The 13,089-nt window shown below is 56.7% G+C and overlaps 1 protein-coding gene across 1 annotated transcript in view; it reads left to right on the top strand.

Moving 5' to 3' along the window:
* The first annotated feature begins 482 nt into the window (after window positions 1–482).
* Window positions 483–13,089, top strand: part of LOC139255058 (Golgi-specific brefeldin A-resistance guanine nucleotide exchange factor 1-like) — a 190,584-nt gene continuing 177,977 nt past the window's right edge. Inside the window, exon 1 of the mRNA XM_070873861.1 lies at window positions 483–760. Within this exon, the coding sequence (XP_070729962.1) occupies window positions 663–760 (98 nt within the window). The 5' untranslated portion in view covers window positions 483–662. The remainder of the gene's footprint in view (window positions 761–13,089) is intronic.

Below are 13,089 nucleotides of genomic sequence, written 5' to 3'. Positions count from 1 at the left end.
CACACTGCTTCACTCATTGCTTAAACATCCACCAGTGCGTAACATAAAAGGCATGAGCAACCTTTTACAGTGCGGGTGCCACGTCATTCCATTGAGTGCCAACAGACATTGCACAGAGTTCAGGGTTCGCTGCAGAGTTCACAGCAAGGGCACAGGATCAAAAATAAACAACGCATGCTGATCACTTTTATTGCAAAGGGAGAGGTGTGGTTGCTGCAGGGTGCAGAGGCTGGTGTGTCATTGCAGGGGATTGCATGGGTTGTGAGAGAGCCAGTTACCCAGCACCAGATCTGGTTCCAACACTCAGCATCCTGGAGGGAATTGTCCCCTGACCCAGCAGCCTCCGCGCCACTGTCCGCTCCAACGAACTTGACGGCCGAGAGCCCGCCTCCGCGCCTATTGGTCGCTCGCGGTCAATGCGGCGCTTCCATTGGCTCAGCAGTCCCGTCAATCAGGCCGGAGGCCGCCAGCAGGTTAGGGAGGTGGGCTGGAGCGGTTTTGCGCCTGCGCACCGCCTCAGTGGGAGTCGGGCCGGTTCCCAACGCTGTCCCAACGGGCCCCGAGTGAGCGGCTTTGAGTAGGAGTAGGAGCCGGGCTCCGGACTACAATGTAGAGCGGGGACTCGGGCCTGCCGCTGTTGCTGACGGTGTCGCGGGGTGTGGATGTCCGAGGCGATCGGCGGGGGGGCGCTCGGTGCCCGACAGCTGCCGCGGGAGCCCGGCCGCCGCCATCTTGGATGTGTTGGAAGCCGCCGCGGGGGGTGAGTGAGGGAGTGAGGGACAGGCCGCGGGGGGAGAGTGAGGGAGTGAGGGACAGGCCGCGGGGGGAGAGTGAGGGAGTGAGGGACAGGCCGCGGGGGGAGAGTGAGGGAGTGAGGGGCAGGCCGCGGGGGGAGAGTGAGTGAGGGACAGGCCGCGGGGGGAGAGTGAGGGAGTGAGGGACAGGCCGCGGGGGGAGAGTGAGGGAGTGACAGGCCGCGGGGGGAGAGTGAGGGAGTGAGGGACAGGCCGCGGGGAAAGAGGGAGGGAGTGAGGGACAGGCCGCGGGGGGAGAGTGAGGGAGTGAGGGACAGGCCGCGGGGGGAGAGTGAGGGAGTGAGGGACAGGCCGCGGGGGGAGAGGGAGGGAGTGAGGGACAGGCCGCGGGGGGACAGGGAGGGAGTGAGGGACAGGCCGCGGGGGGAGAGTGAGGGAGTGAGGGACAGGCCGCGGGGGGAGAGTGAGTGAGGGACAGGGCGCGGGGGGAGAGTGAGGGAGTGAGGGACAGGCCGCGGGGGGTGAGTGAGGGAGGGAGGGACAGGCCGCGGGGGGAGAGTGATGGAGTGAGGGACAGGCCGCGGGGGGAGAGTGAGGAAGGGACAGGCCGCGGGGGGAGAGGGAGTGAGGGACAGGCCGCGGGGGGTGAGGGAGTGAGGGACAGGCCGCGGGGGGAGAGTGAGTGAGGGAGTGAGGGACAGGCCGCGGGGGGAGAGTGAGTGAGGGACAGGCCGCGGGGGGAGAGTGAGTGAGGGACAGGGCGCGGGGGGAGAGTGAGTGAGTGAGGGAGTGAGGGACAGGCCGCGGGGGGAGAGTGAGTGAGGGAGTGAGAGACAGGCCGCGGGGGGAGAGTGAGTGAGGGACAGGCCGCGGGGGGAGAGGGAGTGAGGGACAGGCCGCGGGGGGTGAGTGAGTGAGGGAGGGACAGGCTGCAGGGGGAGAGGGAGTGAGGGACAGGCCGCGGGGGGAGAGTGAGTGAGGGAGGGACAGGCCGCGGGGTGAGAGTGAGTGAGGGAGGGACAGGCCGCGGGGGGAGAGTGAGTGAGGAAGTGAGGGACAGGCCGCGGGGGGTGAGTGAGTGAGGGAGGGACAGGCTGCGTGGGAGAGTGAGTGAGGGAGTGAGGGACAGGCCGCGGGGGGAGAGTGAGTGAGGGAGGGACAGGCTGCGTGGGGAGAGTGAGTGAGGGACAGGCCGCGGGGAGTGAGTGAGGGAGGGACAGGCCGCGGGGGGAGAGTGAGTGAGGGAGTGAGGGACAGGCCGCGGGGGGAGAGGGAGTGAGGGACAGGCCGCGGGGGGAGAGTGAGTGAGGGAGGGACAGGCTGCGGGGGGAGAGTGAGTGAAGGAGTGAGGGACAGGCCGCGGGGGAGGAGTGAGTGAGGGAGGGACAGGCTGCGGGCGGAGAGTGAGTGAGGGACAGGCCGCGGGGGGAGAGTGAGTGAGGGAGGGACAGGCCGCGGGGGGAGAGTGAGTGAGGGAGTGAGGGACAGGCCGCGGGGGGTGAGTGAGTGAGGGAGGGACAGGCTGCGGGGGGGGAGTGAGGGACAGGCTGTGGGGGGAGAGTGAGTGAGGGAGGGACTGGCCGCGGGGGGAGAGTGAGTGAGGGAGTGAGGGACAGGCCGCGGGGGGAGAGTGAGTGAGGGAGGGACAGGCCGCGGGGGGAGAGTGAGTGAGGGAGTGAGGGACAGGCCGCGGGGGGAGAGTGAGTGAGTGAGGGAGTGAGGGACAGGCCGCGGGGGGAGAGTGAGTGAGGGAGTGAGGGACAGGCCGCGGGGGGAGAGTGAGTGAGGGAGGGACAGGCCGCGGGGGGAGAGTGAGTCAGGGAGTGAGGGACAGGCCGCGGGGGGAGAGTGAGTGAGGGAGTGAGGGACAGGCCGCGGGGGGAGAGTGAGTGAGGGAGGGACAGGCTGCGGGGGGAGAGTGAGTGAGGGAGTGAGGGACAGGCCGCGGGGGGAGAGTGAGTGAGGGAGTGAGGGACAGGCCGCGGGGGGAGAGTGAGTGAGGGAGGGACAGGCTGCGGGGGGAGAGGGAGTGAGGGACAGGCCGCGGGTGGAGAGTGAGTGAGGGAGGGACAGGCCGCGGGGGGAGAGGGAGTGAGGGACAGGCCACGGGGGGTGAGTGAGTGAGTGAGGGAGGGACAGGCCGCGGGGGGAGAGTGAGTGAGTGAGGGAGTGAGGGACAGGCCGCGGGGGTAGAGTGAGTGAGGGAGTGAGGGACAGGCCGCGGGGGGTGAGTGAGTGAGGGAGGGACAGGCCGCGGGGGAAGAGGGAGTGAGGGACAGGCCGCGGGGGGAGATTGAGTGAGGGAGTGAGGGACAGGCCGCGGGGGGAGATTGAGTGAGGGAGTGAGGGACAGGCCGCGGGGGGAGAGTGAGTGAGTGAGGGAGTGAGGGACAGGCCGCGGGGGGAGAGTGAAGGAGTGAGGGACAGGCCGCGGGGGGAGAGTGAGGGAGTGAGGGAGGGACAGGCCGCGGGGGGAGAGTGAGTGAGTGAGGGACAGGCCGCGGGGGGAGAGTGAGTGAGGGACAGGCCGCGGGGGGTGAGTGAGGGAGGGAGGGACAGGCCGCGGGGGGAGAGTGAGTCAGGGAGTGAGGGACAGGCCGCGGGGGGAGAGTGAGTGAGGGAGTGAGGGACAGGCCGCGGGGGGAGAGTGAGTGAGGGAGTGAGGGACAGGCCGCGGGGGGAGAGTGAAGGAGTGAGGGACAGGCCGCAGGGGGAGAGTGAGGGAGTGAGGGAGGGACAGGCCGCGGGGGGCGAGTGAGTGAGGGAGGGACAGGCCGCGGGGGGAGAGTGAGTGAGGGACAGGCCGCGGGGGGGTGAGTGAGGGAGGGAGGGACAGGCCGCGGGGGGAGAGTGAGTGAGTGAGGGAGGGAGTGAGGGACAGGCCGCGGGGGGAGAGTGAGTGAGGGAGGGACAGGCCGCGGGGGGAGAGTGAGTGAGGGAGGGACAGGCCGCGGGGGGGAGAGTGAGTGAGGGACAGGCCGCGGGGGGAGAGTGAGTGAGGGACAGGCCGCGGGGGGTGAGTGAGGGAGGGAGGGACAGGCCGCGGGGGGAGAGTGAGTGAGTGAGTGAGGGAGGGAGTGAGGGACAGGCCGCGGGGGGAGAGTGAGTGAGGGAGGGACAGGCCGCGGGAGGAGAGTGAGTGAGGGAGGGACAGGCCGCGGGGGGAGAGTGAGGGAGGGACAGGCCGCGGGGGGGAGAGTGAGTGAGGGAGGGACAGGCCGCGGGGGGGAGAGTGAGTGAGGGAGGGACAGGCCGCGGGGGGGGGAGAGGGAGTGAGGGACAGGCTGCGGGGGGGGGGGAGAGGGAGTGAGGGACAGGCCGCGGGGGGGGAGAGGGAGTGAGGGACAGGCCGCGGGGGGGGAGAGGGAGTGAGGGACAGGCCGCGGGGGGAGAGTGAGTGAGGGACAGGCCGCGGGGGGAGAGTGAGTGAGGGAGGGACAGGCCGCGTGGGGAGAGTGAGTGAGGGAGGGACAGGCCGCGGGGGGAGAGTGAGTGAGGGACAGGCCGCGGGGGGAGAGTGAGTGAGGGAGGGACAGGCCGCGGGGGGAGAGTGAGGGAGGAACAGGCCGCGGGGGGAGAGTGAGTGAGTGAGGGACAGGCCGGGGGGGGGGGAAGAGTGAGTGAGGGAGGGACAGTCCGCGAGGGGAGAGTGAGTGAGGGAGGGACAGGCCGCGGGGGGAGAGTGAGTGAGGGACAGGCCGCGAGGGGAGAGTGAGGGAGTGAGGGACAGGCCGCGGGGGGAGAGTGAGTGAGGGAGTGAGGGACAGGCTGCGGGGGGGAGAGTGAGTGAGGGACAGGCCGTGGGGGGAGAGTGAGTGAGGGACAGGCTGCGGGGGGAGAGTGAGTGAGGGAGGGACAGGCCGCGGGGGGTGAGTGAGTGAGGGACAGGCCGCGAGGGGGGAGTGAGGGACAGGCCGCGGGGGGAGAGTGAGTGAGGGAGTGTGGGACAGGCCGCGGGGGGGAGAGCGAGTGAGGGACAGGCCGCGGGGGGAGAGCGAGTGAGGGACAGGCCGCGGGGGGAGAGCGAGTGAGGGACAGGCCGCGGGGGGAAAGGGAGGGAGGGAGGGACAGGCTGCGGGGGTAGAGTAAGGGAGGGAGTGAGGGACAGGCCGCGGGGGGAGTGTGAGGGACAGGCGCGGGGGGAGGGAGTGCGTGAGGGACAGGCCGCGGGGGGAGGGTGAGGGAGTGAGTGAGGGACAGGCCGCGGGGGGAGAGTGAGGGATTGAGGGACAGGCTGCGGGGGAGAGGGAGGGAGGGAGTGAGGGATAGGCCGCGGAGGAGAGGGAGTGAGGGACAGGCCGCGGAGGAGAGGGAGGGAGTGAGGGACAGGCCGCGGGGGGAGAGTGAGGGACAGGCCGCGGGGGACGAGTGAGGGACAGGCCGCGGGGGAAGAGTGAGGGACAGGCCGCGGGGGGGGAGTGAGTGAGGGACCGGCCGCGGGGGGAGAGTGAGGGATTGAGGGATAGGCCGCGGGGGAAAGGGAGGGAGGGATAGGCCACGGAGGAGAGGGAGTGAGGGACAGGCCGCGGGGGAAGAGTGAGGGAGTAAGGGACAGGCTGCGGGGGAGAGGGCGGGAGTGAGGGAAAGGCCGCGGAGGAGAGGGAGTGAGGGACAGGCCGCGGAGGAGAGGGAGGGAGTGAGGGACAGGCCGCGGAGGAGAGGGAGGGAGGGAGTGAGGGACAGGCCGCGGAGGAGAGGGAGGGAGGGAGTGAGGGACAGGCTGCGGAGGAGAGGGAGTGAGGGAGTGAGAGACAGGCCGCGGAGGAGGGGGAGGGACACGGCGCGGAGGAGGGGGAGGGACTGGCCGGGGGGGGGGGGGGGGGAAGAGAGAGGGACAGGCCGGGGGGGGAGGAGGAGGAGGAGGAGGAGGAGGGAGTGAGTGAGGAAGGGAGGGACAGGCCATGGGGGGGGCGCGGGGAATAGAGGGAGGGAGTGAGTGAGGGATGGGCGGTGAGTGAGGGAGGCACAGGCCGCGGGGGGTGAGTGAGTGAGGGTGGGAGGGACCGGCTGTGGGGGAGAGTGAGGGAGGGAGGGACAGACCGGAGGGAGGGAGTGAGTGAGGAAGGCACAGGCCGCGGGGGGTGAGTGAGGCACAGGCGTGGGCAGTGAGGGAGGGAGGCATAGGTCGTGGGGGGGGCGGGGGAAGGTGAGTGAGTGAGGGAGGGACAGACCGAGGGGGGTGAGTGAGTGAGTGAGGGAGGCACAGGCCGTGGGGGGTGAGTGAGGGTGGGAGGGACCGGCTGTGGGGGAGAGTGAGGGAGGGAGGGACAGACTGGAGGGAGGGAGTGAGTGAGGAAGGCAGAGGCCGCGGGGGGTGAGTGAGGCACAGGCGTGGGCAGTGAGGGAGGGAGGCACAGGTCGTGGGGGGGGCGGGGGAAGGTGAGTGAGTGAGGGAGGGACAGACCGCGGGGGGTGAGTGAGTGAGTAAGGGAGGCACAGGCCGCGGGGGGTGAGTGAGTGAGGGAGGGAGGCACAGGCTGTGGGAGGGAGGAGTGAGGGAGGCACATGCCGCAGGGGGAGAGTGAGTGAGGGATGGAGGGACAGGCCCAGGAGGTGAGTGAGGGAGAGAGCCACAGACCGTGGGGAGTGAGGGAGGGACAGGCCGTGGGGGGTGAGTGAAGGAGGGAGCGAGGGAGTTACTGGCCGCGGGTGGGAGAGGTGAGTGAGGCACAGGCCGCGGGAGAGTGAGTGAGTGAGGGAGGGAGGCAGGGCGGGCGCTTTTATCACAATAACAACTTGCATTTAGTTAGCCCTTTTAACGCAGTAAAACATTGCAAGGTGCTTACATCGCGTCTACAGCACAGAAACCGGCCATTCGGCCCAACTGGTTTTTGCACCACATGAGCCTCCTTCACATCACTTTTCATTTAACCACTATCAATATATCTCTGACATTTGTCCAAGCGCATTAAAGGTTAGATATATGCAATGGATGAAACAGCAGCTTTGAAGATATGGCAACAGGTGCCAATGTCCTCTCACCAATAGCTTTGGCTCAGTGAGTAGCACTCCCACCTCTGAGTCACAAGGTCATTTGTTCAAATCCCACTTCAGAGACTTGAGCACAAAATCTAGGCTGACACTTCAGTGGCAGTAATGAGGGAGCGCCATCTTTCAGTTGAAACGTTAAACCGAAGCCCCGCCTGCTCTCTCAGGTGGACATAAAAGATCCCACGGCACTATTTTGAAGAAGAGAAGGGGAGTTCTCCCCGGTGTTCTGGGGCCAATATTTATTCCTCAATCAACATCACTAAAACAGATTATCTGGTCACAATCACATTGCTGTTTGTGGGAGCTTGTTGTGCGCAAATTGGTTGCTGTGTTTCCTACATTACAACAGTGACTGCAATTTAAAGCGCTTTTTAATGTCCTGAGGTTACGCAAGGTGCTGGATAAATGGAAGTTCTTTCTTTGCAGCCAGTCATGTGGCTAGAAACACCACCCTTCTCCACTGCCTCTCTGTTAAACAGTTTGGTGGGACTGACATTCCTTGGTTCTGCCTTTATCTACCTGATCGTAACCAGTGAATCTCCAGCGATGGCTTCTCTTCCTGCCCCATATTTTTACTTCGAGTCTCCCACAGACCTTGGCCCCTTTATCTTCCTTGTGCTACTTGGTGTGGTGACATCATCCACAGACATGAGGTCAGCTGTCATACTGACAGTTCCCAGCTCTATCACTCCACCACCTCGTCCAACCCCTCCACTGCCTGGATGTTGTCAGACTTCATGTCCAACAGCCAGTTTTGGAATAGCCACAATTTCCTCCAATTAAACATTGGGAAGATCAACACCATTGTTGTCTTCCCCTTACTGCAAACCTCATACTATTGCTACAGATCTCATCCACCCCCCAGCCACTGTCTCAGGCTCAACTAGACTGATGGAAAACCTAGTATCCTAATTGACCTTCATTTAAGCTTCTGATCCCTTATCCTGTGCCTCCACTCTTACCTAAGCCCATCTGCTACTGAAACCCTCATTTGTCCACTATTCCAGTGCTCTCCTGGCTGGCCTCTCATCCTCCACCCTCCATAACCTCTGCTTATTCCAAACTCTGCTGCTTGTACCCTATACAGCACCAAGTCCTATTCACCCATCACCCCAGTCCTTGATGACCGATATTGCTTTTCAGTCCCGCAGTGCTTCAAATATTACAATTCTCAAAATATTTCAATCCCTTCATGGTCTCACCCCTCATCATCTCTTCAACCTCCTCCAGCCCTGCAACTCTCCCAAACTGTCCACTCCTATGCCTTTGGCCTTTTGCATATCTTCCCCTCCCTTCTCAAAATTTCAAAGTGAAGATATTGACTCAAGGTTACTGCATTATGGGATGCCTATATATGAAGGTTTAGCGCCAAATATTTAAATCAAGAGTTATTCTAAAGACTAAGCTTTCAGAAATGCTAAATTGACAATAAGTCCATTCAAAATCAGAGTGCATATTTTTATAAACGACTTGAAATTAATGATAAGGTAGTTCAACTTAGTAATACACGTGGCATCAAAACATGAGAAAATAGCTGAGGTGACTTAAGGTTAGTAAAATCTTGAGATTGATATACTGCTGAAAACATTTATTCAATCTATCGTTCGTTTACAAATAATGTGCATTTGTTGCTTTTGTTGCCTTAATGCCAGTAAAAATAGCAAAATGTAGGTGAAAGTATAATCAAGGTGATACTGACATAGAAACATAGAAAATAGATGCAGGAGTAAGCCATTCGGCCCTTCTAGCCTGCACCGCCATTCAATGAGGTCATGGCTGAACATGCAACTTCAGTACCCCATTCCTGCTTTCTCGCCATACCCCTTGATCCCCCTAGTAGTAAGGACTTCATCTAACTCCTTTTTGAATATATTTAGTGAATTGGCCTCAACAACTTTCTGTGGTAGAGAATTCCACAGGTTCACCACTCTCTGGGTGAAGAAATTTCTCCTCATCTCGGTCCTAAATGGCTTACCCCTTATCCTTAGACTGTGTCCCCTGGTTCTGGACTTCCCCAACATTGGGAACATTCTTCCTGCATCTAACCTGTCGAACCCCGTCAGAATTTTAAACATTTCTATGAGGTCCCCTCTCATTCTTCTGAACTCCAGTGAATACAAGCCCAGTAGATCCAGTCTTTCTTGATACGTCAGTCCCGCCATCCCGGGAATCAGTCTGGTGAACCTTCGTTGCACTCCCTCAATAGCAAGAATGTCGTTCCTCAGGTTAGGAGACCAAAACTGTACACAATACTCCAGGTGTGGCCTCACCAAGGCCCTGTACAATTGTAGCAACACCTCCCTGCCCCTGTACTCAAATCCCCTCGCAATGAAGGCCAACATGCCATTTGCTTTCTTAACCGCCTGCTGTACCTGCATGCCAACCTTCAATGACTGATGTACCATGACACCCAGGTCTCTTTGCACCTCCCCTTTTCCTAATCTGTCACCATTCAGATAATAGTCTGTCTCTCTGTTTTTACCACCAAAATGGATAACCTCACATTTATCCACATTATACTTCATCTGCCATGCATTTGCCCACTCACCTAACCTAATCAAGTCGCTCTGCAGCCTCATAGCATCCTCCTCGCAGCTCACACTGCCACCCAACTTAGTTTCATCCGCAAATTTGGAGATACTGCATTTAATCCCCTCGTCTAAATCATTAATGTACAGTGTAAACAGCTGGGGCCCCAGCACAGAACCTTGCTTCATGAGAACATGAGGCTTCAAGACATAGGCATTGTGCAGTGGCTAACTACACAAATACCACTACCTTTCTTAATAGCACGTTTCCAGCAAACACACAACATTGTTTAATAAACTAAAAATGGGAACTGATTGTGGAAAGCATGTGACAACAACTTACATTTGTATAGCGCCTTTAGTATAGAAAAACGCCCTAAAGCACTTTAGAGGGTGCAATCATTAAATGGACAGCAAGGCTTCCCACCAACAGATCAAACTCAAATCTCAACATTGTTATTGCATTCTTTTTAACATTTTTTCCCTAAGCTTAATGCGTTTGCTATAAAATCATGAAGAAAGAATTTGCATTTATTTGGTGCCGGTCTTATTCTCAGAAGTCCATCACAGCCAACTGTTGTTGTACAGGCAAATTTGGCAGCCAGTTTGCCCATAGCAAGGTTCTAAGAATGACAATAATGTAACTGATCAGTTAATTTGTTTTGGGGTGTTTTATGAGAGAACCCGTTGTCAAGGAGACCTCCCATGCTCTTTGAATAGTGCCATGCGGGCTGTTATGTCCAACCGAATAGGCAAGGTGGTGCTTTGGTTCAGTGTCTCATTCGAAAGGTGACACCACTGTCAAACTAGCACTCCCTCAGTACTGCACTGAATCAAATCAAGCTGGAAGCTATTGTATGGTCCACAAAAGCCCCAGAATTGTGTTCTCTTCTCTTTCCCTCCCCCCCCACCCCAAGCTCGACGTAATCCATGATTTGGTTGACACAAAATCTGCATCTGAGCCGTGGAGTAAGAAGATAAGAAATAGGAGCAGGAGTAGGCCATATAGCCCCTCGAGCCTGCTGCGAGTAAGGTGGAAAGGTCGCTGGTAATGATAAAAGGGTTGGTGGAAATCGACACATGGACTTTGCATTTGCTGCTCTAGGAATGTTAGGTGGGAAGTGAATGTTAATAACTGAAGTCAACTCCCTTCTGATAAAATTAATGATATTCCTTTTGTGATATCTCAGCTGGCAAATTAGATATGAAGAGGAGTTTGACAGTTTTTGTTTGCTTAACTTGGATCCACAGTGGCATTCATTACATTTCGGCCTGTATATTTAAGTAATAATTGGCTCAAAGGTAACAGTCAGTTTGGGGGAGGAATTATTCCAGCCGTGTTGCAGGTAGATCAGATCGTTGAAACTGGTGAAATTTTGCAAATTGTGCTGGTCCACAATTGGCGACAATTACAGCCGACTCCAGTTTTGGGAGGCTGGGTAGTGCTGGTAATGGATATTGCTGTTAATTCAGTAACTTTGGCACCATCTGCTATTTGTCAGACCGTGAGCTTTACTTTGTGTATTCTCTATTCAGAGATGCCAAACTTGAACAATCATAATTGATGTAACAGAGGTGTACTAATTTCCATGGATTATTTAAAAAAGATAAGATTGCCCGAGGTCCTAGAATGTATTATGGAAAACAATACCATGTATTAAATTTTCAAGACTGTTCATTGTTGTAGACACTTTTGGAAAGTTGCTGGATTTTTCAAAGTGGTTTACTGCACTCTAAATGTCTATGCAAGTATTTAGTTTTCAGTAAGACCATAAGAATTAGGAGCAGGATTAGACCATACGACCCTTCAAGCCCGCTCCACCATTCAATAAGATCATGGCTGATCTTTGGCCTCAACTCCGCTTTCCCGCTCAATCCCCATATCCCTTGATTACCATAGAGTCCAAAAATCTATCGATCTCAGCCTTGAATATATTCAGAAACTCGGCATTCACAATTCTTTGGGGTAGAGAATTCCAAAAATTCACAACCCTCTGAGTGAAGAAATTAACTCCTCATCTCAGTCTTAAATTGCTGACCCTTTATCCTGAGATATTGCCCCCTGGTTCTAGACTCTCCAGCCAGGGGGAAACAACCTCTACCCTGTCAAACCCCCCCGTCAGAATGTTGAATGTTTTGTTGAAATATTTATGGATTTGACTTAAAATTGGAAAAAACTTTGAAGTATGAACATTTTAAAGTACAAATTTAAGCATAATTAACTGCAGAAGCAACAAAGGTTAGAAGCTAATGTAGAATGGATAATATTACAGCGACACTGCATCTACTTGATGTTTTAACTTCCAAGAGTTTTACCCAGGTTGTGGTTACACTTTAAGGTAGTGTCACCTGAACCCAAGTCTTGATCTGGAGCTAATTTTGCGACTGTTAGCTGCAATTCTTGCATCCTGAGGCAGAAATCGTTTCTCAGTGATTCAAAATTTGCACTTTTCCACTGGGGTCGCTGGATAATCAGTAATACCAGCAATTCTTTTCCCCTTGATTAGCCCAGGAGTGCCTACACAGATTACTGCTATCAAGGTACGGCGTGAGCTGGCGCAGGAGGGCGACGGCAGCGAAGAGGGACATCATCAAGGTCCAGGTCGGTGATTGGAGCGTGGGCAGATACAGCAGGAGCGGCGAGAGATTGTAGAGGGACGTGTTCGGGGCCAGAAGAGGCGAGGGCCTGGGAGCAGTGCGGGCCAGCCTACACTGCGATATGTGTGTGCACTAGGTCCGTGCAACAGAGCAGGTCTCCCATCGTCTTGGATAATCCTTGTGCAACGGCCACCACACGTTTAAAAAAAAAAATCCACGCACAGGCATCTTCCACCCTTCAACATGTTGGGGAAATCCAGAACCAGGGGACATAGTCTTGGGATAAGGGGTAGACCATTTCGGACTGAGATGAGGAGAAACTTCTTCACTCAGAGAGTTGTTAACCTGTGGAATTCACTGTCGCAGAGAGTTGTTGATGCCAGTTCATTGGATATATTCAAGAGGGAGTTAGATATGGCCCTTACGGCTAAAGAGATCAATGGGTATGGAGAAAAAACAGGAAAGAGAATGATCAGCCATGATCTTATTGAATGGTGGTGCAGGCTCGAAGGGCCGAATGGCCTGCTCCTGCACCTATTTTCTATGTTTCTATGTAGTTCAGGACCTGGAATATTAGGTCCTTCAATGAAACACCTGGCGTGGAAGCAAGTCATCCTCGTTTCGAGGGACTGCCTATGATGATGATCCTGGTCGAGATCCACTATCGCAGCAGAAACCGAAGATTAACCTGGAATCTTCCCAATCTCCAGTGCTCCGCTTCACACCCGACACTTCCCAACTCAAGGGGCAGTAAAGGAGCTCGCACTGAATTTATTTTACTGAATGGAACAGTATTAGAGAATGTTGATCAAGTTTGAAGTCATGTGTAAAGATGTTTCCGTTTGGGAATGCAGCAACATCTTGGCTTTTTCATCTTTAATAGTGCGGCCATGACTGAAAATGGACAGTGAACTTATGTTCCCAGCATTAAACATAATTTGGTGTATTTTTAAAAATTCATCCCTGGCAAGGCCAGCATTTATTGCCCTCGAGAAGGTGGTGGTGAGCTGTCGTCTTGAATACAATTGAGTTGCTTGCTAAGCCATTTCAGAGGGCAGTTAAGAGTCAACCACATTGCTGTGGGTCTCGGGGCACATATAGGCCAGACCGAGTAAGGATGGCAGATTTCCTTCCCTAAAGGACATTTGCGCACCAGATGGTTTTTTACGACAATCCGGTACTTTTATGGTCACTATTACCGATACTAGCTTTTTATT

Source organism: Pristiophorus japonicus, unplaced genomic scaffold, assembly GCF_044704955.1.
Source record: "Pristiophorus japonicus isolate sPriJap1 unplaced genomic scaffold, sPriJap1.hap1 HAP1_SCAFFOLD_581, whole genome shotgun sequence".
Lineage (NCBI taxonomy): Eukaryota > Metazoa > Chordata > Chondrichthyes > Pristiophoridae > Pristiophorus > Pristiophorus japonicus.
This window is presented reverse-complemented; position numbering and strand designations above follow the sequence as displayed.